This window comes from Drosophila miranda (genome assembly GCF_003369915.1).
Source record: "Drosophila miranda strain MSH22 chromosome Y unlocalized genomic scaffold, D.miranda_PacBio2.1 Contig_Y2_pilon, whole genome shotgun sequence".
Classification (NCBI taxonomy): Eukaryota; Metazoa; Arthropoda; class Insecta; order Diptera; family Drosophilidae; genus Drosophila; species Drosophila miranda.
In genome coordinates this window covers 37,053,251-37,080,922 of record NW_022881614.1, presented here as the reverse complement: position 1 = coordinate 37,080,922, position 27,672 = coordinate 37,053,251, and the positions used below count along the sequence as shown (strand labels likewise).

The 27,672-nt window shown below is 47.3% G+C and overlaps 1 protein-coding gene and 1 pseudogene across 1 annotated transcript; both read left to right on the top strand.

The window, feature by feature from the left end:
• The first annotated feature begins 843 nt into the window (after positions 1–843).
• Positions 844–2,127, top strand: LOC117193988 (pre-mRNA-splicing factor syf1 homolog). Its single transcript, XM_033398629.1, has 3 exons — positions 844–1,013; positions 1,070–1,333; positions 1,398–2,127. Exons 1-3 carry the CDS (start codon positions 844–846, stop codon positions 1,963–1,965), a joined length of 1,002 nt encoding a protein of 333 aa, XP_033254520.1. The 3' UTR covers positions 1,966–2,127.
• Positions 2,128–2,226: 99 nt separating this feature from the next.
• Positions 2,227–26,153, top strand: LOC117193178 (annotated as a pseudogene).
• Positions 26,154–27,672: the final 1,519 nt, after the last annotated feature.

The following is a 27,672-nucleotide window of genomic DNA, read 5'->3' as shown; positions in this document are numbered from 1 at the left end:
TTTATGTTTTTCTTTGCTGTACGATTATAGGCGATAAACTAAAAAGATATAAAACAAAATAGATCGATAGCATTTTGTTAGCTTTATGTTTAGTATGCAGGCAAATAAGGGGATAAACTTTTACCAAGAATCATCTTTCTTATAGGAGAAAATACTAAAGGCAAACAGGACTATAAAAATAACGAAAAATACCGAAAAAGTCAACTTCGGCTTATCTTAAAAGGTTTTCAGTTCAAAGCTAATGAAAATATATGCCTGTTGTTTTCTTTCAATTTAGAGAATAATATCGGGAGAAACGTATATAAAAAGGGGTTTAATTATTTATTCTCGTATATTGTTTTTTTGACAGTGTATGCCTCGCCCTGACTCCCTTTATAATTGTGATTTTTGTTGTTGCTGTTGTTTCTGGTCAAGTGCTGTGAAGAGGTGGGAAATGAATGTTTATGTTTCCGACTAAAGTGCTTCTTTTGTAAATCACTTTCGAGCTCCAGAGTCATGCAAAGGCTGAGGTTGAAGGTTGAATTAAAATTCCTGCACTTATAATTATCTCCTGCTGTTGTCCTTTACGGACCCACATGTACATACATGTGTACATATGTACTTCCTTTCACCGCATGTATTTTCAAATGTCAATTAGTTGAGTTAATTGATCGAAAGTGCAAAATGTGAACCGCAATATCGTTTATATACATTTACGGAATTCACTCGCCTCTGTCAATCTTTTGGCTTCTATTGTCTCCTTGCCCCCCCCTGGTCCACGGTCTTTTGGCCTTTGTTGGGGCAGCAGAGCCCTTTTGCGAGGCCAGCTTTGCGCAGTTCGAGGAGCTGTCGTTGAACAAGCGCATGGAGGAGGTGGCCAAGAACGAGGAGGCCACCGAGGAGGACGACATGGATGTGGAGCTGCGCCTGTCGCGCTTCGAATACCTCATGGAGAGGCGTCTTCTGCTGCTGAACAGTGTCCTGCTGCGCCAGAATCCGCACAACGTTCACGAGAGGCTCAAGCGGGTCAACCTGTACGAGGACAAGCCCACGGAGATCATCAACACCTACACCGAGGCCGTGCAGACAGTCCAGCCCAAGCTGGCGGTGGGAATGCTGCACACCCTCTGGGGGGAGTTTGCCAAGTTCTACGAGTCCAATGGCCAGGTGGAGGACGCCCGCGTGGTCTTCTGCTCTACGCGAAGCTGGAGGAGGAGCACGGCCTGGCCCGGCGTGCCATGTCCGCATGTCGGGCTCTGCCCGAGCAGCATATGCGCCACATGTGCGTCAAATTCGCCGAGCTGGAGACGAAGCTGGGCGAGGTGGATCGAGCCAGGGCCATCTACGCTCACAGGTGAGTCGACATTTAACCGTTGGATCGTCAATATTCTAAGCTCTCTTCTGCTTTGTCCCAACAGGTGTGCGATCCCCGCATCACAGCGGACTTGGAAGGAGTTCGAGGTGCGTCATGGCAACGAGGATACGATGCGTGAAATGCTGCGGATCAAGCGTTCCATTCAGGCCACCTACAACACTCAGGTCAACATGATGGCTGCCCAGTTTGTCAACACGAACACGAATGGTGTGGCTGCCGATGCTGGTGCTGGCTCCGGACCGGATGCCATGCGGCTGCTCGAGGAGGAGGCCCGCCAGGCGGCGGCCGAGGCCAAGCAGAAGCCCGCCGAGAAGGCTGCCTCCAATATCATGTTTGTGCGCGGCGAGACCCAGGGCGGGGCCAAGGGCAAGGAAAATACAGTCGTCAATCCGGATGAGATTGATATTGGCGACAGCGAGGACGACGACGACGATGAGGAGGAGGACCCGCAGCAGCCGAGTGGAGACCAGGACGAGGCAGGCCAGGCCACAACCAAAACCGATGACGCGGGCCTCATCATGAAGAAACTGCGCTTCGAACAAAAGGCCATACCGGCCAAGGTCTTTGGCAGCCTCAAGCCGACAAATCAATCCGATTCCGATGAGGGATAAATCTTTTGTTTCTTTTGATTAGGCGAAATATAAATGTATGTCTGTGGAATACTTCCCTCGATTTGAGACCTATTCTTCGGAGACCTATTCTTCGTTTTGTTCGAAAATTCAATAATTCCTCGAATCTCAGCAGGCGTTGGCAATGTTTCCCTGCCAGAGTTTGAGCCTTAGGATATCTCATTCCTTTCGAATCAGCTGTTGGAAGCACATCTATTCTCTCTATTTTTTAGTTTTTCATTTTTTTTATTCAGAAAAAAATCAAAATTTGTTTGGAACTGTCTGAAAAAAAAGAGAACTTTCGTAACCTGTCGCGAGGGACTGTCACTATCATTAAGCGATGAAGTCTGTACGCTTGATGCACGCCCTGTGCAGGCGTGTCCAGCACACATTCCTGGCCAGACGCAGAGATGTGGAACAGCGACGGCACTACGCCGAGAAATGTGACTCGGTGATCAAAGGCGTTGTGGTGGGCGTGTACGCCAAGGAGGGCGACCGCCAGCCCAAGATGACACCATCCGGCGAGAAGTTTGACGATCGCGTCCAGGGTAAGATCACTGATCTCATACGCGAGACGGGCCTGAGTGGCCAGCTGGGAAAAGGCCGTGTCTTCATGAACGTGGATGCGGAGTTCCGTGCGGTGGCCGTGGTCGGCGTGGGACAGGAGGGGCCGGCTTCAACGACCTGGAGATGATCGACGAGGGAATGGAGAACGCTCGCGTCGCTGCCGGCGTGGGGGCTCGTTCCCTTCAACTGCAGGGCTGCACAGATGTATTCGTGGAGTCGATGGAGTATGCGGAGCAGGCGGCCGAGGGGAGCGCCTTGGCCGTCTGGCGCTACAACACCAACAAGCGCCGTCGGGACCGCACACTCATTCCCAAACTGGAGCTGTACGACTCTCCCGACTCGGATGCCTGGATGCGGAGCCTGTTCAAGGCCGAATCGCAGAACCTGGCCCGTCGCCTGGCCGATACGCCGGCCAATCAGATGACGCCCACAATCTTCGCCCAGTCAACGGTGGATGCCCTGTGCCCCTGCGGGGTATCCGTGGTGGTACGCAGCATGGATCGAGTCCAAGAGCTTGAACAGCTTCTTGATGGTGGCCAAGGGCAGCTGCGAGCCGCCGATCATCTTGGAAGTCGCCTACTGCGGCACCGCACCCGAGGACAAGCCCATCCTCCTGCTGGGCAAGGGCATCACATTCAACAGCGGGGGCCTCTGCCTCCGTCCCAAGGACTGCTTGTCCATGTACCGCGGCTGCATGTCCGGTGCAGCCGCCTGCGTGGGCGTCATCCGAGCCGCCGCCGCCCTATCGCTGCCCCTAAACATAACGGCACTGCTGTTCATCATTTCACTTCAACGCTCAAGCATCTATACTTATGCTCATTATTGCGTTGCTATTGCTTACAGAGGCTTTACATAGAGCTCTCACGTGCACAGCCAAAAACCGCAACTGCACACACATGCACACGCATACAGCGATGCGTTCGGTTTTCGCATTGGGAGCGACGCATCGCGTGATCTTCTAATTCTCTTCCGCTCGCCTTCTTTTCGTTGAGTAAAGTTGCTTGGAAATTCCAGTTGCTGTACCGTTGCCTCTTAGCCGAGCCTTCCACTAACTTAAACCACTAATTTAATAGGATTATCAATACAATCAATGGCCGGAAAGAATTACATATACTTACATATATATATTTACATATATATGTCAACGTGTCCCGTTTTTTTTTGGTGATTTGTTATTCAACCAAAAATTACTGCCTTCTCGTTTCATTTGTTGTACCGTTGTAGCTGAGCGTCTTTGGTGCTAAGTGCGTCTTGCGGGAAAAATTAGTGGATTATTCGCGCACAAAAAGAGCTGATCGCGGAAAGAAAAATATGAATAAATTAAATGAATAAAATTCATTTGTGTTTCTGTTTGTTTTTTTTTTTATAATAGTGCTTTTGTGTGTGGGTGTGTGTGTGAATATAACGACAGAATGGAAACGGCAAGGATAGAACAGAAAGAGAGAATGCAGCAAAAGTGGAAGAACCAAGAAGAAGGTAAGAAAATGTTTTTGTTTTTCTTTGCTGTACGATTATAGGCGATGAACTAAAAAGATATAAAACAAAATAGATCGATAGCATTTTGCTAGCTTCATGTTTAGTATGGAAGCAAATAAGTGTAGTGGACAACGGTTAGTAGGACTGAGGTTTTCCTCAGAGGTCGACCAGCACGCTATCATTCCGGCTACTGTCTCGTCGGCAAAAGGGTGGTGTTCTTTTTATTTGTCTATTCTGAGACCTACGATATTTGTTTTTATATTAAAAGAGCGTGCAAGATACTTAACGACATGTACAAGTACAATTCCAGAACCGGAGAGAAACAAAACTTTTGGCCATTAGACTTCACTTACACATATGCACACGCACGCGACACGAACGGATCAAAAGTCGTCCTCAGCTGGAAGGATGGAGCACGCCCTCCCTTCCTTGGTCATAATCTGCATTCTTCCTCTATTCTTTATGACTCCTTTTCTTTAGGGCTCGCTACTACAGGGGCTGGGTATCGGAATCAAGATCAACGTTTAAGGAGACATTATAAATTTATTCATGAATATCTAAAATTTAAATACATTACTAGCACTTAGTTTACCCTCTCCAAATATTTTCAATTTCCCTTAACTTAACTCCCCTGCGCTTAAACTTGGTTTTATTTTTATTCTTCGAAACTCAAAGATTGGCCTTGCTGCGTCAGCAGCTGATCCCCTCTCTCAAACTTAAACGCTCGAGTGACGGCTCGACAGACTTACAAAGTAACCGCATTTCTTTTTCGTTTCTCCCCAATAGAACAAGTGTGATTTAGCCAATTGTCATCATCGGCAGAGCCGATTATTAAAATGACTTCCCTTTATGGTTTTATTTACTCACTGTTTCTTTTGTTGTGTTGCGGTCCATCGGCGAAAGCGCTTTCTCGATGCCAGCTGATAAATCTTCCTGAGGGATCAAGAGTTTTTTATTTATTTATTTTGTTGTTGTACCTGTATGTGTAAACTGTCACTTGCACTCACACTCGCCCTAGGAGAGCACAACGAAATCCCCCTTACCCCTTTGCAGTGGAATTAATAGGTATGTTTTTTTTTTATCTTTAGCTTATTATAAATTCATTATTTTACTCATTTGCTCTACTTCCTCTTCCTATTCTTTTCTCCTTACCCGTGCACTCGCACTCTCTCTCCTTCTGCGTTCGGTTCAACCACTGGAGTTCTATGACACTGCGGCACTGAGACGAAGGGTTCTTCCGTTTACAAAAAAAGTTTGATCGAAAATTAGTTTTCGTTTTCTTTTGATCTGCTCGGATTACACGACGTGCTGCTTCCCAACGGCAACTGTCTCTTTCTTCAGCTAGTTAGGCCAGCCTTGGTCGAATTATTCTCGCCTCTGCTGCGCTCTAGGTTCCCCTTGTTTATGGTTCCCCTCTGCTGTGCCATCCCCTTGCCAGGTGGATTTATGTTGAAGCGGTGCTCTTTGCCTTGAGATTAAACTGAGATTCGGGTAGGCCAGCCTTAGCCGAATTATTATCGCCTCTGCTGCGCTCTAGGTTCCCCTTGTTTATGGTTCCCCTCTGCTGTGCCTTCCCTTGCCAGGTGGATTTATGTTGAAGCGGTGTGCCTTGAGATTTAACTGAGGCTGGGGTGCCAAACCTAAGGGGTAGCAAAAGTTCCGACCGCGGATCTGCCCCAATTTAGCAGTGGAATTTCTTTGCTGACTGCTTTTCTTTCTCTTTCTAGCAAGCTCGCGCACTTTTCCGAATCTACTTCCTGAGCTTCACTAGAAGCTACCACTTGGCTCAGTGTCCAAGACGAAAAAAAGCGAATGCTATTCTGCCTCGACACTCGGAGCCTACTTTCTCTGCTCGACCCTTCAACTGTCAACTTCCATTACTCTTTCCTCAGATACGATCCTTGTCCTATAGGTGGCGCGTTTGTGTGGACGCACAGATGTACCTGAATTTTGGTCTGCCGAGAAGCTATCCTCTTCCCCAGGTAATTTCCCCTAAAGCTACAGGGCACTTTACAAATTCCCCCCTGCCAAAATCAGACTTGGGGTAGCGAAACAGAGCTGTCACACGGCCGAAAGCACAAGGCTGATCCAACCCGTAGCTTAGGTGCCACTTCTGCCGCATGTCCTTCGCATGATACCTGCCAATACTTTTACCCTGTAAATCTTCTAGTTTATAGATAGAATTCCCTATCTTTTTCCGAACTCTCGCCTTCACAAATACCTTGCTAAGTTTTGCATTGTAATCAGCTGGGAAACTGCTTTGCTTAAAATTTCTCCTAAATACCTCTTGTCCAACTTTATACGACACTTCCCGAGATCTTTTATCATACTGCCGTTGATTTCGCATATTTTGCTTTTGCATGACCTCGCTGGCCTTTTTCCGGATTACCTCCAGCGAATCTTCTTTCGTAAAACTTGCTGCCCTGTCTTCCAGCAATTTTAACGACCTCTAAAGCGAATAAGTTTCCCCGGATGAGATCATCTGCTGCCCAAACACCATATAGTAAGGAGTAGCCCCTATCCCCGAATGGATTGCCGATCTTAAGGCGCAGCAAATGCTGCTCAGATGCTCATCCCAATCCTTCTGATCCAGTCGAACATATGCTCTAATGAAAGCGATAACCGAGCGATTTACTCGCTCCGATGCATTTGCTTGCGGCGCATGCACGGCCGTCAACGTATGCTTTACTCTGTGAGTTCTCAATAGATGTTGGAACGCGTCTGCTCTAAACTGGAAGCCATTGTCTGAGAAAATGGTTTCCGGTACGCCAAACGTGTGGAACAGTTCCTCCTTTAGATACCTTATTACCACCTCTGCTGTTAATTTCTTGACGGGCTTTAGAAAAACAAACTTCGAATAGTGATCTAGTACAATAAATATCCCAACATGTCCGCTTCGCGATCTTGGATATGGCCCCAGAAAGTCGATGTAGAGCCTTTGGAAAAACCTCAGTGATTCCGCCGGTATTCCAATAGGAGGTCTTAATGTGGTGTTGGGTGGTTTTGTTGTTTTGCATTGACTGCAGGCATTTAAGTGTGTCTTCACGTCATTCACCAGACCCGGCCAATAATAATAGCGCCTGATACGCTCCAAAGTCTTATGTATCCCTCCATGGGAGGCCAAGGGATGGTCATGTGCTCTTTCCAACACTTTCTTTATCATCTCTTTCGGTACCCAGAGCTTCCATGCAAAAGAATCATGCACTAGATCCCCTGTTGAGTGTTCTGCTCGACGATAGATCAAATCATCAACAGCTTTTACATCTGGCAGTTTCGAACTATTGTCTTCTACACGCTCTACTAGATCTAAATAATCTGCCGATTTAAAGTGTGGGGAATCTGTATCTACCAATAGCCCCTGGTTCATATCCATAGCCGCTATGTCATCTTCATGGACTCTCGATAAAACGTCAGGTACTTCCCTTTTCTGTGGTCAATCTTAAATCGAAAGCCTTGGAGTTTGAGTGCCCATCTAGCTAATCTTGAGTGCAGGTCGCTTTGTGACATTAGCCACTTTAATGAGGCGTGGTCCGTGATAACCGTAAACTCGTGGCCCTCGACATACGCCCTAAATCGCTTTATGCTGACCAGTGCAGCTAAGCACTCCTGCTCCGTAACGGTATAATTTCTCTGTGCCCTATTTAATTTTTTTGACACAAAAGCGATGGGTAATTCCTCTCCCTCGTCCGTCTTCTGAACTAGCACCCCTCCAACTCCTGATTTGCTTGCATCGCAATGGATGTAAAATGGCTTAGTGAAGTCTGGGCTACGCAAAACAGGAGCACTGCAGAGCAATTCTTTCAGCCGCTAAAATGCTTTTTCTCCCTCACTGGACATGACAAATTTCTGCTTTGGTTTCAGCAGATCAGTCAATGGAGCTGAAACTGAAGCAAAACTGAGAATAAACTTCCTATACCAGCCAGCCATGCCTAAAAAGCTTCTCAGTGCTCTCAATGTTTTTGGGAAAGGGAAGTTGGTAGTGGCCGAAATCTTATCGGGATCGGTCTTTATGCCCCCTTCACCTATTACATGCCCGAGATACTTAACCGATTGCATGCAAAAATGACTTTTTTCGATGTTTATTGTCAGTCCAGCCTTTCGAATTTTCGAAGAAGCCGTCTCCAGCACTTTCATGTGTGAGGCAAAGCTATCAGAGATTATGAGCAAATCATCCAAGTACACGAATACTTCGTTGCGAAGTGCAAACGGAATGACTTTATCCATCAGTCTCGACATCGTTTGAGACGCATTACGCAGCCCGAATGGCATAACCTTATATTGATACAAGGGTCTACCTGGTATAGGGAACGCCGTCTTGGGTCTTGAGCCTACATCTAGCGGAATTTGCCAGAAAGCGTATTTTAAGTCCAGGCTTGATATAAAATTTGCTCTTGGCAGTCTGCTTAGAATGCCATCAATGTGGGGAAGCGGATAGGCATCTTTCTCAGTTACTGCATTCACCTTTCTACTGTCCAAGCAAAGTCTCACTTTCCTTGTTTCTTGGACTAAGACAACAGGCGAGGCCCATACGCTTTCCGACTCCTCAATTACCCCAAGCTTGATCATCCTGTCTACTTCCGCGTAGATCAGCTTCTCTATGGCAGGTGAAACCGAAAAATGCCGTTGTTTGATGGGCTTAGCGTTTCCCGTATCTATCACGTGGCTCAGAATTGATGTCTTACCGAGACCAGAAACAGCAAAGGAAGGAAACTGATCCACTATTGTTTTTAAAGCGAATTCTTGGGCAGGTGACAAGATGTGTTTATTCTGAGATGCCTCTATTCCTGCTATCTGTAACGGCAATGGTAATAGGTTGAAGATTTTCCAAAAATCTATCCCCAAGTATAAGTCTTGACTTAGAGAGGGAATGATAAATAGTTTTATCTCCTTGGATTCTCCCTTAAATTCCATGTTAGTCCTTAATTTGCCTACTATCTGTTGCCTTTTTCCATCTGCTGTACTTGCGCTTGACATTATCTTCTTGAAAGGTCTTCCGCTACATATCAAATCTTTGGCTAGTTGCCCTCCCACACAACTCATCCCCGCACCCGTGTCTAACAAAAGTTTATGACTTTTGAAGCTTCCCAAAATGCCTTAAGACGCTTCGTGCTTCTCGAGACACTTCTTATTTTCTGCGACCTAATAGGTAAAACTAAGTTTCTAAAACTATCTATTCTTCTGTGCCAGTACAAAGGTTCCGCTACCTGAGCCAATTCGGGCATCTTTCCCTGTCCATCAGTACGATTCTCTGCTTCTAATCCTGCTTCGTCGGTTTTCGGTGTGGAACACCTGTCAGCTGACGAGTGTCTGATGGGTTCCCCTTCCCGTTTTTTTGACACCTTTGGCAGGACGGTTTATAAGTATTCGGGATACCACAACCGTAGCAAAATATCTTCCGCTTCGCTGCACAGTCCTGGTATCTATGTCCCTCTTTCCTACAGTTCCAGCATACTAACGCCATTGCCCCTATTCCGTCATTAGCTTCCCCCTCTGAAAATTCAGTTGCCTCGTGACTGATCGCTTCCTCTACGAGCTCCGCGACTTGCTTTTTGAAAGGTCCTAGCTTTTGATATCCGTGCGTACATTGCACCTCTACCAAGAAACATTGTCTTTTTCTGCAGATGTCCCTCAACGTTTCGATCGAATTTATCGGAATATTCAAAATTTCGTTCTGGATCTCCGGCCGTAGATTTCGTCGAACAATTTCTATTAAGGTCTTGTCCGATAGCGGCTGATCTAGTCGGTCAGTAAGCTTCTGGATAGATTCAAGAAATACCTCAAACGACTCCTTTTCTTATTGTTTCCTGTCTCTTATCATTTGTCTAATATCAACGTCTGTCCGAGGGTCCCTGAAATGCTTTCTCAAAGCCATGCAAAGGTCCTTCCATCGCACCATACCAACGGTCTTGTGGTACCGCCAGTAAAAGTCGGAAGCTTTGCCTTCAAACAAGGTGTTTGCGTTTCCGCATAACAGGGCGAAATTCCCGTCAAGGGTTTGATGGGTCAGGGCCTCCACTCGATAAATAAAGCTGTCCACATTTAGACCATCAGAAGCTCCATTGAACCGAAGTTTCCAACTATTCATAATGTGACCAACTTTATCTGGCCTTTGAGCCAAGTCTGTGCCAATGGACCTAGCTATTGATCGCCGTGGTTGCGGGGATCCCATATCCTCATTTGCTCCGGAGAGCCCTAAGAGGTGATCCAGAGATGCGTTGTCAGTCAGATGGGGGGTCGGTGGTTGCTGTGGTGCACCCACGTGAGATTCGAGGCTTGTGGTTATTAGGTTTGCCATCTTCTCTGTCAACTGTGACAATAGTTCGTTTTGCATTTTCATAACCGCTGCGTTTATCTGTGCGGTCATGCTGCTCGAGCTTAGAGCTTGTTGAAGGTTGATCTTTGAGTTGTGCCCTTGCATTCCCATCTTCTGAGGTTCCCTGCCCCGAACGCGTTCTTGAAGGTAACTGAACGGGTTGAAAAGACTTTGTGGCGATGCACTGAGTTTGACAAGTTGGGCAAGTGTTTATTGCCATAAAATGGGTCTTTATACAGGACTTGTGAAACTCATGGTTGCACTTTGTCACATATTTATCCGCTTCAGCTAGTTCCTTCAAGCATAAAGTGCACTTTGGAGGCGCAGCCTCCGTTTCATCGTCTGATCTATCTAACCCCATGTTGATAAACAACCGACGTCGCGATTCTCAATGTTGGGCTAATGAAGTAGATAGTAGTAATTATACCCGATACTCAAAATGAGTATTGGGGTATATTAGTTTGTGGTAAAAGTGGATGTGTGTAACGTCCAGAAGGAATCGTTTCCGACCCCATAAAGTATATATATTCTTGATCAGCATCAATAGCTGAGTCGATTGAGCCATGTCTGTCTGTCCGTCTGTCCGTCTGTCCGTCCGACCGTCTGTCCGTCCCCTTCAGCGCCTAGTGCTCAAAGACTATAAGAGCTAGAGCAACCATGGTTTGTATCCAGACTTCTGTGATATGTCGCTGCTACAAAAATATTTCAAAACTTCGCCCCGCCCACTTCCACCACCACAAAGGACGAAAATCTGTGGCATCCACATTTTTAAAGATACGATAAAACCAAAAACGCAGAATCGTAGAGGATGACTATATGTTTTAGAATGTAAGATCTCAACCAGATCGTATATATATTATAGCCAGAATCAAGAAAACAATTTCATTCTTTCTCGCTCTGTCTCTCTCTAACACACAGGTTTCATGGTCGGTTTTGCCAAATGCAAAATATGAGTTCAAGGATCTCAGAACCTATAAGAGCCAGAGCAACCAAATATGGTATCCACACTCCTGTGATATCGGACCTTGACCGTTTCGTGTCCAAATTTCGCCACACCCCCTTCCGCCCCCGCAAAGGACGAAAATCTGGGGCATCCACAAATCTCAGAGACTATTAAGGCTAGAGTAACCAAATTTGGTATCCGCACTTCTGTTAGATCTCACTATTAAACATGTATCTCAGAATTTCGCGCCACCCTTTTCCGCCCCCACAAAAGACGAAAATCTGTTGCATCCACAATATTGCACATTCGAGAAAACTAAAAACGCAGAATCATAGATAATGACCATATCTATCAGATTGCTGAATCTGGATCAGATCAGATCATTTTAATAGCCAATAGGAACAAGTCAATTTGCAGTGGCTACGCAGCGACCGACGTCACGCTCAGACTGATTTTCTGTCTCTCTCGCACGCACTCTTTGTCGTGTCGTTTAATATTATCAGCGTCTGCCGGAGGAGAGCCATACTGACTTAGTATCGGGTATAACCGTAGAGTTGCGGTGTCCGCAGCAACTCACAACGTTCCCCCTCGTTTTATAATAAAGATGTAAGATGTAAGGATATAGTTTTAAATTTGATAATTGATAACAAAAAATATATTTTTTTTCGATAAGATAGCTCATAAAATTGACTGATTTCCGATATTTTAGCTCCCTGCGGCGGCCTCATAAGAACAGTGGACAGTGGCAACTTCTAAAGTCACTCCGCCTGTTATCCATGCCATCCTCATTTTGACCTCCCATGCACATCAGTACTAGCTTTTAGAAGACTCACTCACTTGTCCATCACCCGTGGTCAGGCGTACCAAATTTAATCGACTAGCCTGCATTTCCTATGCGTTTGATATCGGACTTCCGTGGGCGAATCCTACACAATTAGTTAGAAAAATGAGTTCGAGCTTAACTACGATAGATGTGGCCACCTCCTTAGAGCCAATTCCGCTGTTTTCCGTATCACTTCACATAGCTGCCGAAACTCATTGAAAATAGTTAGATCATTCAAACCCACATCCGTCATGGTCAGGTAGAAGTCACTAAGAGGCCTCCCCCTGGAGTCCAATGCTTGATTAGGGAATGAAATAAGAAGGAAATTAAGGAATAAGTTTAGCCACTCTGCTTTGGTGACACTAAGCAGTGCACAAAACCGTCACTGATTTCTTTGATCTGAAAGGTTGATCGTGAAATATGAAAGAAAAATAAGTTGGCCATCAGTAATGAAAAGTGAGCCACACTCGTATAATGTACGTTAGTACATCTACGTTGTGGCCCCACGTTGGGCGCCAAATATAACGAGGGGGAACGTTGTGAGTTGCTGCGGAGACCGCAACTCTACAGTTATACCCGGCAGACGCCGCTAATATTAAACGACACGACAAAGAGTGCGTGCGAGAGAGACAGAAAATCAGTCTGCAAATTGATTTGTTCCTTTTGGCTATAAAAATGATCTGATCTGATACAGATTCAGCAATCTGATAGATATGGTCATTATTTATGATTCTGCGTTTTTAGTTTTCTCGAATGTGCAATATTGTGGATGCAACAGATTTTCGTCCTTTGTGGGGGCGGAAAAGGGTGGGGCGAAATTCTGAGATATATGTTTTATAGTGAGATCTAACAGAAGTGCGGATACCAAATTTGGTTACTCTAGCCTTAATAGTCTCTGAGATTTGTGGATGCCCCAGATTTTCGTCCTGTGCGGGGGCGGAAGGGGGTGTGGCGAAATTTGGACACGAAACGGTCAAGGTCCGATATCACAGGAGTGTGGATACCAAATTTGGTTGCTCTGGCTTTTATAGGTTCTGAGATCCTTGAACTCATATTTTGCATTTGGCAAAACCGACCATGAAACCTGTGTGTTAGAGAGAGACAGAGCGAGAAAGAATGAAATTGTTTTCTTGATTCCCCACGTTGGGCGCCAAATATAACGAGGGGGAACGTTGTGAGTTGCTGCGGAGACCGCAACTCTACAGTCTAAAAATGTTTATTATTATCATTGTTGTAGTGGACAACGGTTAGTAGGACTGATGTTTTCCTCAGAGGTCGACCAGCACGCTATCATTCCGGCTAGTGTCTCGTCGGCAAAAGGGTGGTGTTCTTTTTATTTGTCTATTCTGTGACCTACGATATTTGTTATACCCGATAATCAAAATGAGTATTGGGGTATATTAGATTTGTGGTAAAAGTGGATGTGTGTAACGTCCAGAAGGAATCGTTTCCGACCCCATAAAGTATATATATTCTTGATCAGCATCAATAGCCGAGTCGATTGAGCCCTGTCTGTCTGTCCGTCTGTCCGTCCGTCCGTTTGTCCGTCTGTCCGTCCGTCCGTCTGTGCGTCTGTGCGTCTGTCCGTCCCCTTCAGCGCCTAGTGCTCAATGACTATAAGAGCTAGAGCAACGATGCTTTGGATCCAGACTTCTGTGATATGTCACTGCTACAAAAATATTTCAAAACTTCGCCTTAGCCCACTTCCGCCCCCACAAAGGACGAAAATCTGTGGCATCCACATTTTTAAGGATACGAGAAAACCAAAAACGCGGAATCGTAGAGGATGACTATATGTTCTAGGGTGTAAAATCTCAACCAGATCGTATAATTATTATAGCCAGAATCAAGAAAACAATTTCATTCTTTCTCGCTCTGTCTCTCTCTATTACACAGGTTTCATGGTCTGTTTTGCCAATTGCAAAATATGAGTTCAAGGATATCAGAACCTATAAGAGCCATTGCAACCAAATTTGGTATCCACACTCCTGTGATATCGGACCTTGACCGTTTCGTGTCAAAATTTCGCCACACCCTCTTCCGCCCCCGCAAAGGACGAAAATCTGCGGCATCCACAAATCTCAGAGACTATTAAGGCTAGAGTAACCAAATTTGGTATCCGCCCTTCTGTTAGATCTCACTATAAAACGTATGTCTCAGAATCTCGCCACCCCCCCTTCCGCACCCACAAAGAACGAAAATCTGTTGCATCCACAATATTGCACATTCGACAAAACTAAAAACGCAGAATCATAGATAATGACCATATCTATCAGATTGCTGAATCTGGATTAGATCGGATCATTTTTGTGGCTACGCAGCGCCCGACGTCACGCTCAGACTGATTTTCTGTCTCTCTCGCACGCACTCTTTGTCGTGTCGTTTAATATTAGCGGCGTCTGCCGGAGGAGAGCCATACTGACTAAGTATCGGGTATAAATGTAGAGTTGCGGTCTCCGCAGCAACTCACAACGTTCCCCTCGTTTTTATATTAAAAGAGCGTGCAAGAAACTTAACGACATGTACAAGTACAATTCCAGAACCGGAGAGAAACAAAACTTTTGGCCATTAGACTTTACTTACACATATGCACACGCACGCGACACGAACGGATCAAAAGTCCTCAGCTGGAATGAAGGACCACGCCCACCCTTCCTTGGTCATAGTCTACCATCTTCCTCTATTCTTTATGACCCATTTTCTTTAGGGCTCGCTACTACAGGGGCTGGGTATCGGAAATCAAGATCAACGCTTTAGGAGACATTATAAGTTTATTCATTAATAGCTAAAATTTAAATACATTACTAGCACTTAGTTTACCCTCTCCAAATATTTTCAATTTCCCTTAACTTAACTCCCCTGCGCTTAAACTTAGTTTTATTTTTATTCTTCGAAACTCAAAGATTGGCCTTGCTGCGTCAGCAGCTGATCCCCTCTCTCAAACTTAAACGCTCGATTGACGGCTCGACAGACTTACAAAGTAACCGCATTTCTTTTTCGTTTCTCCCCAATAGAACAAGTGTGATTTAGCCAATTGTCATCATCGGCAGAACCGATTATTAAAATGACTTCGCTTTATGGTTTTATTTACTCACTGTTTCTTTTGTTGTGTTGCGGTCCATCGGCGAAAGCGCTTTCTCGATGCCAGCTGATAAATCTTCGTGAGGGATCAAGAGTTTTTTATTTATTTATTTTTTTGTTGTACCTGTATGTGTAAACTGGCACTTGCACTCACACTCGCCCTAGGAGAGCACAACGAAATCCCCCTTACCCCTTTGCAGTGGAATTAATAGGTATGTTTTTTTTTTATCTTTAGCTTATTATAAATTCATTATTTTACTCATTTGCGCTACTTCCTCTTCCTATTCTTTTCTCCTTTCCGATCCCGCTACCTTTCCGCTAACTCGCTCTGGCTTTTCGGTTTCGGTTCAACCACTGGAGTTCTATGACACTGCGGCACTGAGACGAAGGGTTCTTCCGTTTACAAAAAAAGTTTGATCGAAAATTAGTTTTCGTTTTCTTTTGATCTGCTCGCGATACACGACGTTCTGCTTCCCAACGGCAACTGTCTCTTTCTTCAGCTAGTTAGGCCAGCCTTGGTCGAATTATTTTCGTCTCTGCTTCGCTCTAGCTTCCCCTTGTTTATGGTTCCCCTCTGCTTTGCATTCCCCTTGCCAGGTGCATTTATATTGAAGCGGTGCTCTTTTTGCCTTGAGATTAAACTGAGATTCGGGTAGGCCAGCCTTAGCCGAATTATTATCGCCTCTGCTGCGCTCTAGGTTCCCCTTGTTTATGGTTCCCCTCTGCTGTGCCTTCCTCTTGCCAGGTGGATTTATGTTGAAGCGGTGTTCCTTGAGATTTAACTGAGGCTGGTGTGCCAAACCTAAGGGTTAGCAAAAGTTCCGACCGCGGATCTGCCCCAATTTAGCAGTGGAATTTCTTTGCTGACTGCTTATCTTTCTCTTTCTAGCAAGCTCGCGCACTTTTCCGAATCTACTTCCTGAGCTTCACTAGAAGCTACCAGTTGGCTCAGTGTCCAAGACGAAAAAAAGCGAATGCTATTCTGCCTCGACACTCGGACCCTACTTTCTCTGCTCGACCCTTCAACTGTCAACTTCCATTACACTTTCCTCAGATACGATCCTTGACCTATAGGTGGCGCGTTTATTTTTCTTTTTCTTCCCCCCCCAGTGCTGTTAGGACGCACAGATGTACCTGAATTTTGGTCTGCCGAGAAGCTATCCTATTCCCCGAGTGAATTCCCCCAAAGCAACAGGGCACTTTACATAAGGGGATAAACTTTTACCAAGAATCATCTTTCTTATAGGAGAAAATACTAAAGGCAAACAGGACTGTTCGGAGCAGAACCCAGCCGATTAGCTGCTTGCCAAATAGCACCTAATTCTTGATCCTCAGCCGCTTATTTTGTTTCTTACTTATGTCTATGTCACTCATTTGTTTGTTAAAGCTTTGCGCGTGCTTGCCCTGCTAAACGCTCTCTGCCAGCTCGCTCTTCGCTATCTCCGCTTTGCGTCTGCCTACCGACCTCAGCCGAGCGAAGCTGCGCTTAGCGATCGGAGCGGCAATGTAAAGGGCAGGCAAGCCACACTTGCAATTTGGATGTCACGCATTAAAGAACATATCGTAATTTTATTTCTGCGCCGAGTTTTATTTAATTCGAAATAATTAGTCGGCCGATTGGGGATAAAAAACATTATCTCCTCATAAAATTTGGTGACCCCGACTTGATCTCTTAGTTGCTGTGTCAATTAATAATCATTCGCGATCGACATTCGTTAGCCCTAGCAAATTTTCGGCGGTTAAGCACAATTCGGTGCTAAAACACACTTACATACACCTACATACACGCATTGCTGGCTATTAATTTCTCTGTCGCGACAATTCGGTCAGTGCAGTGCGGTACGCAGTGCAGCGAACTCACTAATACACACAAGCGGAGTACAATGCGGAATCGGACAGCTCGCACAGCTAAAGGCATTAGCTGTAATCCCTTTGCTTTCGGTTCCCACGTTTATACGTTGCTGATCTTCATCATAGGCACGAAATTGGACCACAAGACCAAGGAGAAATGGGAAGAGAACTTGCCGACGTCAGGATTGCCTCGGTGGTCAAGCATGGCCTCATTCTTGGAAGCAAGATGTCGGATGCTGGAAAATTTGGGATCGGCTATGGTAACAATTCCTAGCCAGCAGGTGGGAGAAAGTAAACCTAGAACCCTAATCACCTCCATTAACGATCGTAATAGCTCAACATGCAAGTATTGCAAATCCTCCGATCACTACATATCCCGATGCCAGGCATTTCTAGATCTCCATGTTTTTTCTCGATACAAGGAGGTGAAGAAGCGCCATTTATGTCTAAACTGCCTCAACAAAGGCCATTCATTGCAACGCTGCAAGTCAGGGGCATGTAGAAATTGCCAAGCCAAGCATCACACACTGCTCCACATGCAGTCGGGCGCTGACGCTGAGTTGCCGTCGCCGAGCACGGAATCGACCCAGCATGATCCTGCAAGTGCCCTAGTAGCAAGCAAATATATTATCCCTCCCCCCTCGAGTCAAAATCTCTGCCTAGCCAAAACGTGCTGCTAGCTACTGCAATCGTATATGTCAGGGGCCGTTTTGGATCGCTTATTCCATGTCGTGCCATTTTAGATTCCGCTTCTCAGGTTAACTTTATAACATCGAGACTCGCCAATCAGCTGCAGTTAGATCCTCACCCGTCTCACGTTCAAATCGCCGGTATTGGAGAGTCAATTCTACCATCCAGCAAGGCTGTGGACATCGTCCTGCAATCTCAAGACGAAAGTTATCGCGGTTTCCTCTCTGCAATTATCACTGCCTCAATCACAGGAATGCAGCCTAACTTCGGCCTAGACGCAAAGGATTGGCCAGCGTGTCGATCTGTTGATAGGTGCTGGTTTGTTCTTCGAATTAATGTGCGTTGGACAGATTCGACTGTCAGACCAATTGCCAACATTGCAGAAGACGAAACTTGGCTGGATAGTGTCAGGAAGTCTTAAAAAAGATCCCCCTGTCATCTGCGCTTGCGAGACTAATTTGTGCGATATTGTAAGGCGGTTTTGGGAAGTCGATGGGGATTATTCGCCCTCATCAATTTCGGAGGAAGATGTTCATTGCGAACAGCATTTCGTCACAAACTGCATTCGCCTAGAGTCCGGAGCTTACTCCGTGCGTTTGCCAACCAAATTCAGTCTAGAGGAATTAGGAGAATCGTATCAGCAGGCGCTACGTAGATTTCTCAATTTAGCAAAAAATGCACAGCTTAAAGCAAAATATATGAAGTTTCTCCAGGAGTATCGTGATTTAGGATACATGTCGCCAGCTTCGTGGCAGTCAGACCTCCCGCAGTACTTCTTGCCTCACCATTGCGTCCACAAGCAGGATAGTACAACCACCAAATTACGCGTAGTGTTCGATGGATCTGCCAAAACAGCGTCTGGAGTATCACTGAATTATGCGCTAATGGCTGGACCCACCATCCAACCTAAAATTCTGATAACTCTGCTTCGTGTGGCGATATCTGCAAAATGTACCGCTGTGTACGCGTTTCCCATCCCGATACGCACGTGCAGTGCATCCTATGGCGCATTGACCCGAAGGTGGAGATTCAGGTGTTCAAGTTGGAGACTGTTACTTCCGGACCCAAACCTGCCGCTTTCTTAGCAATTCGTGCTATGCATCAATTGGCAACTGATGAAGAGTTGCGTTTTCCGCTTGGAGCTGATGTTGTTCGAAGAGATTTCTATGTCGATGATCTCATGTCTGGAGGGGACAGCATTGATTCTGTCATCAAGATTCGTCAGCAGGTAAAGGAGCTACTTTCGAAAGGATGTTTTCCCATACGTAAATGGTGTTCCAATGAACCCGCAGCTTTGGAAGGCGTATCGGAGGCGGATCGCGAAAAGTTCCTTACCTTTCATGACTGGACTGAAGTAACCAAGGCGCTTGGTCTAGTTTGGGATCCCACCGCGGACAATCTTCTGTTTAGCTTCGCTCAAGTCGGAACCGCTGCAGGCCCAATATCGAAGCGTTCGGTCCTGTCTACACTAGCTAGGTTCTACGATCCTCTAGGGCTCATCTCTCCCATCATCACAAAAGCTAAAATATTTATGCAGTCGCTATGGAACGAAAGCCTAAAGTTGAATTGGGACGAAAGCCTGCCCCAGGATCTACATACGACTTGGATTGAGCTGACTTCGCAGTTGTCGATGGTTAAAAACTTTAAGTTTCCACGTTACGTGCTTCGGCAGCAAGCCAGATTAGAAATGCACGCGTTTTGTGATGCGAGCCAAGCAGCATATGGCGACTGTGTATACATGCGTTCGGAAGCTCTTGGCATTGTGCAAAGTCATCTCTTATGCTCTAAATCCAGAGTCGCGCCCTTGAAAAGTATGACTATCCCCAAGCTTGAGCTATCCGCTGCCCTCGTATTAGCCGAACTAGTGTCCACCATAGTTAAGGGATTATCAGCTCCATGCCAAATACATTGCTGGTCGGATTCGTCCATAGCCCTTGCCTGGATTCGAGAATCACCATTGAATTTTAATATATTTGTTTCTAATCGAGTTCAGCGGATTCAGGAGCTCACCGCTGGAATGACTTGGCATCACGTGCCCACAAAGTTGAATCCTGCCGACATCATATCACGTGGATCCACGCCCGCTGAACTAATGGATAGCAGCCTTTGGATCTCTGGACCACCATTCTTGCGTCTTGAGAGCTCAGAGTGGCCTGCAGGCTTACAATTGCCGACCGATGTACCAGAACGTCGTCATGCAGCATTGGTTGTTTCAAACGAAAGGGATGTATCGTACGATTGCAAATTTCAAAACTCATTCGGATCCATGCAGCGCGTCTTTGCTTACATATATCGATTCTACATTCTCAAGGACAAAGGCATAGCGCGGTCGAAGGGTCAACTTACCGTAATCGACATCAAAAATGGTACGCATTTGCTCATAAGGGCAAAACAGCAGCAACAATTTTCGGAAGAGATAAGGGCCCTCGCCAGCAAACAGGCCCTACCCCCAAAAAGCACGATGTCCTCACTGAATGCATTTCTGGATAGCTTTGGATTGCTGCGTGTTGGAGGCCGCCTCCAAAATGCCGAATTGGACTACGACGCGAAGCACCCGATCCTGCTTCCTAAGGGACATCCTGTCACTGTCTCTATTATTATCTTCTTTCACGAAAGGTTTCTCCACGCAGGAGCTCAAGGATTGCTCGGACTGCTTCGGCAAAAATTCTGGCCTATTGGTGGACGCAAATATGTTGCGGGAATCTTTCGCAAATGTGTTAGATGCTTTGGTTTGAAGCCAGTGCTGAGCCAGCATTAATTGACAGCCAGCATTCCACACAACGGGCGTTGACTTTTGCGGACCCTTTTATCACAAGTCGGAAGTCAGAAGCAGGCCTCCTATCAAATGTTACATCGCTGTCTTCGTATGCTTTAGCACCAAAGCAACTCATTTGGAAGTCGTTCGGGATCTATCTACAGAATCCTTTCTGGCAGCATTAAGGCGTTTTATAAGTCTACGTCCCAAACCTCGAATCATCTGTTCAGACAACGCTACAAATTTTGTAGGAGCAAAAAATGAGCTTTTGGAGCTTCGGCAAATGTTCCTCAGCGATCCTCATACGTCGGCTGTGTCCCATCTCTGCGTTTCTAGTATAATCGATTGGAAATTCATCCCCCCTCGCTCAACTCATTTTGGGGGTTTGTGGGAGGCGGCTGTTAAAGCAGCTAAATATCATTTTCATCGCATCGTCGGGACCTACATTTTTACTCTTGATGAAATTCAGACCTTGGCTTGTGAAATCTCTGCTTTGTTAAATTCCCGTCCGCTTTATGCAATTACAGCAAGTCCCGATGATCTAGATGTGCTCACGCCAAACCACTTTCTCAATGGAGCCCCGAAAGCTGCATTCGACGAGCCAGATGTGGCGCATCTCCGGGTCAACCTACTTAGTCGATGGCAGCGGCTGTGTCAAATGAAGCAGGCGTTTTGGAGAAAATGGAGCACGGCGTATCTTTCGATTCTTCAGGAGCGGAGCAAGTGGCGGTCATCGTCTCCAAACATCAAGCTAGGAGCGCTCGTCATGATCAAGGAGGAAACGCTGCCACCATTAAGGTGGCCGCTTGGCCGCATTGAGAGCGTCATCCCAGGAAAAGATGGAACCATCAGAGTAGCCGTCATCCGCACTCAAAGAGGCCTTTTCAAGAGGGCCGTTGGAAAAATAGCGGTTCTGCCCCTTCAGGATGGATCTGTTGAAAGCCTTTGCCTTCCAACGGGGGGTGAATGTTCGGAGCAGAACCCAGCTGATTAGCTGCTTGCCAAATAGCACCTAATTCTTGGCCCTCAGCCGCTTGTTTTGTTTCTTACTTATGTCTATGTCACTCATTTGTTTGTTAAAGCTTTGCGCGTGCTTGCCCTGCTAAACGCTCTCTGCCAGCTCGCTCTTCGCTTTGCTTTGCGTCTGCCTACCGACGTCAGCCGAGAGAAGCTGCGCTTAGCGATCGGAGCGGCAATGTAAAGGTCAGGCAAGCCACACTTGCAATTTGGATGTCACGCATTAAAGAACATATCGTAATTTTATTTCTGCGCCGAGTTTTATTTAATTCGAAATAATTAGTCGGCCGATTGGGGATAAAAAACATTATCTCCACAAGGACTATAAAAATAACGAAAAATACCGAAAAAGTCAACTTCGGCTTATCTTAAAAGGTTTTCAGTTCAAAGCTAATGAAAATATATGCCTGTTGTTTTCTTTCAATTTAGAGAATAATATCGGGAGAAACGTATATGAAAATGGGTTTAATTATTTATTCTCGTATATTGTTTTTTTGACAGTGTATGCCTCGCCCTGACTCCTTTTATAATTGTGATTTTTGTTGTTGCTGTTGTTTCTGGTCAAGTGCTGTGAAGAGGTGGGGAATGAATGTTTATGTTTCCGACTAAAGTGCTTCTTTTGTAAATCACTTTCGAGCTCCAGAGCCATGCAAAGGCTGAGGTTGAAGGTTGAATTAAAATTCCTGCACTTATAATTATCTCCTGCTGTTGTCCTTTACATGTGTACATATGTACTTCCTTTCACCGCATGTATTTTCAAATGTCAATTAGTTGAGTTAATTGTGCGAAAGTGCAAAATGTGAACCGCAATATCGTTTAGATACATTTACGGAATTCACTCGCCTCTGTCAATCTTTTGGCTTCTATTGTCTCCTTGCCCCCCCTGGTCCTCGGTCTTTTGGCCTTTGTTGGGGCAGCAGAGCCCTTTTGCGAGGCCAGCTTTGCGCAGTTCGAGGAGCTGTCGTTGAACAAGCGCATGGTGGAGGTTGCCAAGAACGAGGGGGCCACCGAGGAGGACGACATCGATGTGGAGCTGCGCCTGTCGCGCTTCGAATACCTCATGGAGAGGCGTCTGCTGCTGCTGAACTGTGTCCTGCTGCGCCAGAATCCGCACAACGTTCACGAGTGGCACAAGCGGGTCAACCTGTACGAGGACAAGCCCACGGAGATCATCAACACCTACACCGAGGCCGTACAGACAGTCCAGCCCAAGCTGGCGGTGGGAAAGCTGCACACCCTCTGGGTGGAGTTTGCCAAGTTCTACGAGTCCAATGGCCAGGTGGAGGACGCCCGCGTGGTCTTCGAGCGGGGCACCGAGGTGAAGTACGTCAAGGTTGAGGATCTGGCCGCCGTGTGGTGCGAGTGGGCGGAAATGGAGCTGCGTCAGCAGCAGTTCGAGGCAGCCCTCAAGCTGATGCAACGTGCCACGGCCATGCCCAAGCGGAAGGTGGCGTATCACGACGACTCGGAGACAGTGCAGTCGCGCCTCCACAGATCCCTGAAGGTGTGGTCCATGTACGCCGTTCTGGAGGAGTCCTTTGGCACCTTCAAGACCTGCAAGGCCGTCTACGAGCGCATCATCGACCTGAAGATCTGCACGCCGCAGGTGATCATCAACTATGGCATGTTCCTCGAAGGGCATTGCCCTGTTTAAGTGGCCGAATGTGTACGACATCTGGAACTCGTATCTAAGCAAGTTCCTCGCGCGCTATGGGGGCACAAAGCTGGAGCGGGCGCGCGACCTCTTCGAACAGTGCCTGGATCAGTGTCCCGCTGAGCATGCCAAGTACTTTTACCTGCTCTACGCGAAGCTGGAGGAGGAGCACGGCCTGGCCCGGCATGCCATGTCCGTCTACGATCGCGCCACGTCCGCCGTCAAGGAAGAGGAGATGTTCGACATGTACAACATATTCGTGAAGAAGGCCGCCGAGATCTACGGCCTGCCACGCACCAGGGAGATCTACGAGAAGGCCATCGAGGCTCTGCCCGAGCAGCATATGCGCCACATGTGCGTCAAATTCGCCGAGCTGGAGACGAAGCTGGGCGAGGTGGATCGAGCCAGGGCCATCTACGCTCACAGGTGAGTCGACATTTAACCGTTGGATCGTCAATATTCTAAGCTCTCTTCTGCTTTGTCCCAACAGGTGTGCGATCCCCGCATCACGGCGGACTTCTGGCAGACCTGGAAGGAGTTCGAGGTGCGTCATGGCAACGAGGATACGATGCGTGAAATGCTGCGGATCAAGCGTTCCATTCAGGCCACCTACAACACTCAGGTCAACATGATGGCTGCCCAGTTTGTCAACACGAACACGAATGGTGTGGCTGCCGATGCTGGTGCTGGCTCCGGACCGGATGCCATGCGGCTGCTCGAGGAGAAGGCCCGCCAGGCGGCGGCCGAGGCCAAGCAGAAGCCCGCCGAGAAGGCTGCCTCCAATATCATGTTTGTGCGCGGCGAGACCCAGTGCGGGGCCAAGGGCAAGGAAAATACAGTCGTCAATCCGGATGAGATTGATATTGGCGACAGCGAGGACGACGACGACGATGAGGAGGAGGACCCGCAGCAGCCAAGTGGAGACCAGGACGAGGCAGGCCAGGCCACAACCAAAACCGATGACGAGGGCCTCATCATGAAGAAACTGCGCTTCGAACAAAAGGCCATACCGGCCAAGGTCTTTGGCAGCCTCAAGCCGACAAATCAATCCGATTCCGATGAGGGATAAATCTTTTGTTTCTTTTGATTACGCGAAATATAAATGTATGTCTGTGGAATACTTCCCTCGATTTGAGACCTATTCTTCGGAGACCTATTCTTCGTTTTGTTCGGAAATTCAATAATTCCTCGAATCTCAGCAGGCGTTGGCAATGTTTCCCTGCCAGAGTTTAAGCCTTGGGATATCTCATTCCTTTCAAATCAGCTGTTGGAAGCACATCTTTTCTCTCTATTTTTTAGATTTACATTTTTTTAATTCGGAAAAAAAGCTAAATTTGTCTGGAACTGTCTGAAAAATAAGAGTACTTTCGTAACCTGTCGCGAGGGACTGTCTCTATCATTAAGCGATGAAGTCTGTACGCTTGATGCACGCCCTGTGCAGGCGTGTCCAGCACAAATTCCTGGCCAGACGCAGAGATGTGGAACAGCGACGGCACCACGCCGAGAAATGTGACTCGGTGATCAAAGGCGTTGTGGTGGGCGTGTACGCCAAGGAGGGCGACCGCCAGCCCCAGATGACACCATCCGGCGAGAAGTTTGACGATCGCGTCCAGGGTAAGATCACTGATCTCATACGCGAGACGGGCCTGAGTGGCCAGCTGGGAAAAGGCCGTGTCTTCATGAACGTGGATGCGGAGTTCCGTGCGGTGGCCGTGGTCGGCGTGGGACAGGAGGGGGCCGGCTTCAACGACCTGGAGATGATCGACGAGGGAATGGAGAACGCTCGCGTCGCTGCCGGCGTGGGGGCTCGTGCCCTTCAACTGCAGGGCTGCACAGATGTATTCGTGGAGTCGATGGAGTATGCGGAGCAGGCGGCCGAGGGGAGCGCCTTGGCCGTCTGGCGCTACAACACCAACAAGCGCCGTCGGGACCGCACACTCATTCCCAAACTGGAGCTGTACGACTCTCCCGACTCGGATGCCTGGATGCGGGGCCTGTTCAAGGCCGAATCGCAGAGCCTGGCCCGTCGCCTGGCCGATACGCCGGCCAATCAGATAACGCCCCCAATCTTCGCCCAGTCAACGGTGGATGCCCTGTGCCCCTGCGGGGTATCCGTGGAGGTACGCAGCATGGACTGGATCGAGTCCAAGAGCTTGAAGAGCTTCTTGATGGTGGCCAAGGGCAGCTGCGAGCCGCCGATCATCTTGGAAATCGCCTACCGCGGCCCCGCACCCGAGGACAAGCCCATCCTCCTGCTGGGCAAGGGCATCACATTCAACAGCGGGGGCCTCTGCCTCCGTCCCAAGGACTGCTTGTCCATGTACCGCGGCTGCATGTCCGGTGCAGCCGCCTGCGTCGGCGTCATCCGAGCCGCTGCCGCCCTATCGCTGCCCCTAAACATAACGGCACTGCTGCCGCTGTGCGAGAACATGCCCTCCGGAATGGCGGCCAAGCCTGGCGACGTGGTGTCCCTCCTCAATGGCAAAACTCGGCTTTGTGGACGTCAGCAAGGCTGGTGTGATGGCCATGGCCGATCCCTTGCTCTACGCCCAGACGATCTACAAGCCGCGCATGGTCGTGGACATTGCTACAGTGGGCTACGCCGTCTGCCCAGCGCTGGGCGGAGCAGCAGCCGGGATTTTCAGCAATTCGAACTTCGTCTACAAGCAGTTCGAGAATGCCGGTGCCCTTACGGGGGATCGCGTTTGGCGTCTGCCCCTGTGGCGCTACTTCAAGGAGCTGATCATGCCGAACGAGACCTTTGACATCAGCAACCGTGGACGTGGCCCCGCCTCCAGCTGCATCGCTGCCGCCGTTCTGCACGAGCTGGTGCCGTGCGTCGACTGGGCCCACCTGGACATCCGCAACGTGGGCATGCTGACGCGCTACAATCCGCTCCCATATTTGCTGAAGGACCGCATGACTGGCCGTCCCACTCGCACCATCGATCAGTTTCTGTTTCAGATGGCTTGCCCCGACGGCAAGTAATCTGATTATGTTCAATACACAATTCCTTTGTTCATGTTCCGCGTTCCAAATTTGTTGTTAATTGAAGTACCCCCACCACCACCCCCCCCAACATTTTCACGCAAATTGCCAAGAGGTACACACCCCAAGAGGTTACACGAACACATTTTTAATATTGTTCAATTTTAATCCAGAGTTTACAATTGAGCTTCCATGCTGATTGAAGGATGAAAAGAACCACATAAAATATGCAAAAATCGAGAATATACATGACATATAATGAAATCTGGCCGAGGTGAGGTCATTACATATCGGGCTCGTTAAAAACCTCGAAAAACATTTTTGCAATACAAATGGTGGAGAAATTAGCCGCTTATTTTACTTTTCCTCAACGCTCAAGAATCTATACTTATGCTCATTATTGCGTTGCTATTGCTTACAGAGGCTTTACATAGAGCTCTCACATGCACAGTCAAAAACCGCAACTGCACACACATGCACACGCATACAGCGATGCGTTCGGTTTTCGCATTGGGAGCGACGCATCGCGTGATCTTCTAATTCTCTTTCGCTCGCCTTCTTTTCGTTGAGTGGAGTTGCTTGGAAATTCCAGTTGCTGTACCGTTGCCTCTTAGCCGCGCCTTCCACTAACTTAAACCACAAATTTAATAGGATTATAAATACAATCAATGGCTGGAAAGAATTACATATATTTACATACATATATAAGTCAACGTGTCCCGTTTTTTTTTGGTGATCTGTTGTTGTTATTCGACCAAAAATTGCTGCCTTCTCGTTTTATTTGTTGTACCGTTGTAGCTGAGCGTCTTTGGTGCTAAGTGCGTCTTGCGGGAAAAATTAGTGGATTAGTGGAAAAATATGAATAAATTATAAAATTCATTTGTGTTTCTGTTTGTTTTTTTTATACCCGATACTCAAAATGAGTATTGTGAAGGCATAAGCCTCCACAGCACTAACCGCGACACCATCCCCTGGAGGGACCGCCCCGACGGCTGGTTATCTAATTTCATTATTTCATTATCACTTTTTATCCGATTCTTATTACTTCTATTATAATTAGTATTACTTAGACAACGAACAATGAATCCTTAGTTTCCCCAATTAAAATAAGAAATAGGCTAAGAAAACCCCTAAAATAGTGAGGCGTTTTACTTATTAGCAGCGAAGAGACAACACGAAAGAGAGACGCCTACTACGGCCACGCAGCAAAGAGAGCCGACATGGAAGAGAAGGAAACGAAGAGACTCGCCGGTCGCTCTTACGCCCACGCAGCCAAAGCAAGAGAGAGAACGGCCGAAGGCAAAGGAACAGCATGCAAGAGAGCGAAGCGGCAGAGAAGCCGCCGATCGCCCACGCAGCCGAGGCCGACAGCCGAAAGCTGCGCAGCCACGAAGCGGCGGAGAAGCTGCAAAAGGTTAAGCAGAGACCTGGCACGGTCCAGCGCGGACCAGGCTCGGCAGTGATCTCGGAGGGCTGAGCCAGACCGGTTGTGCGGCGGAAGCCAAAATAGATTTAAAAACTAGCCGTGACCGCGCCGTGTACGCAATAAGCC

Coding starts and splice junctions, on each gene's coding strand:
- LOC117193988 (XM_033398629.1), top strand. CDS start 844: ATGGAGGAGGTGGCCAAGAACGAGGAGGCCACCGAGGAGGACGACATG. Junction 1,014..1,069: donor AGGCTCAAGCGGGTCAACCT/GTACGAGGACAA, acceptor CCGTGCAGACAG/TCCAGCCCAAGCTGGCGGTG. Junction 1,334..1,397: donor AGGGCCATCTACGCTCACAG/GTGAGTCGACAT, acceptor TTGTCCCAACAG/GTGTGCGATCCCCGCATCAC.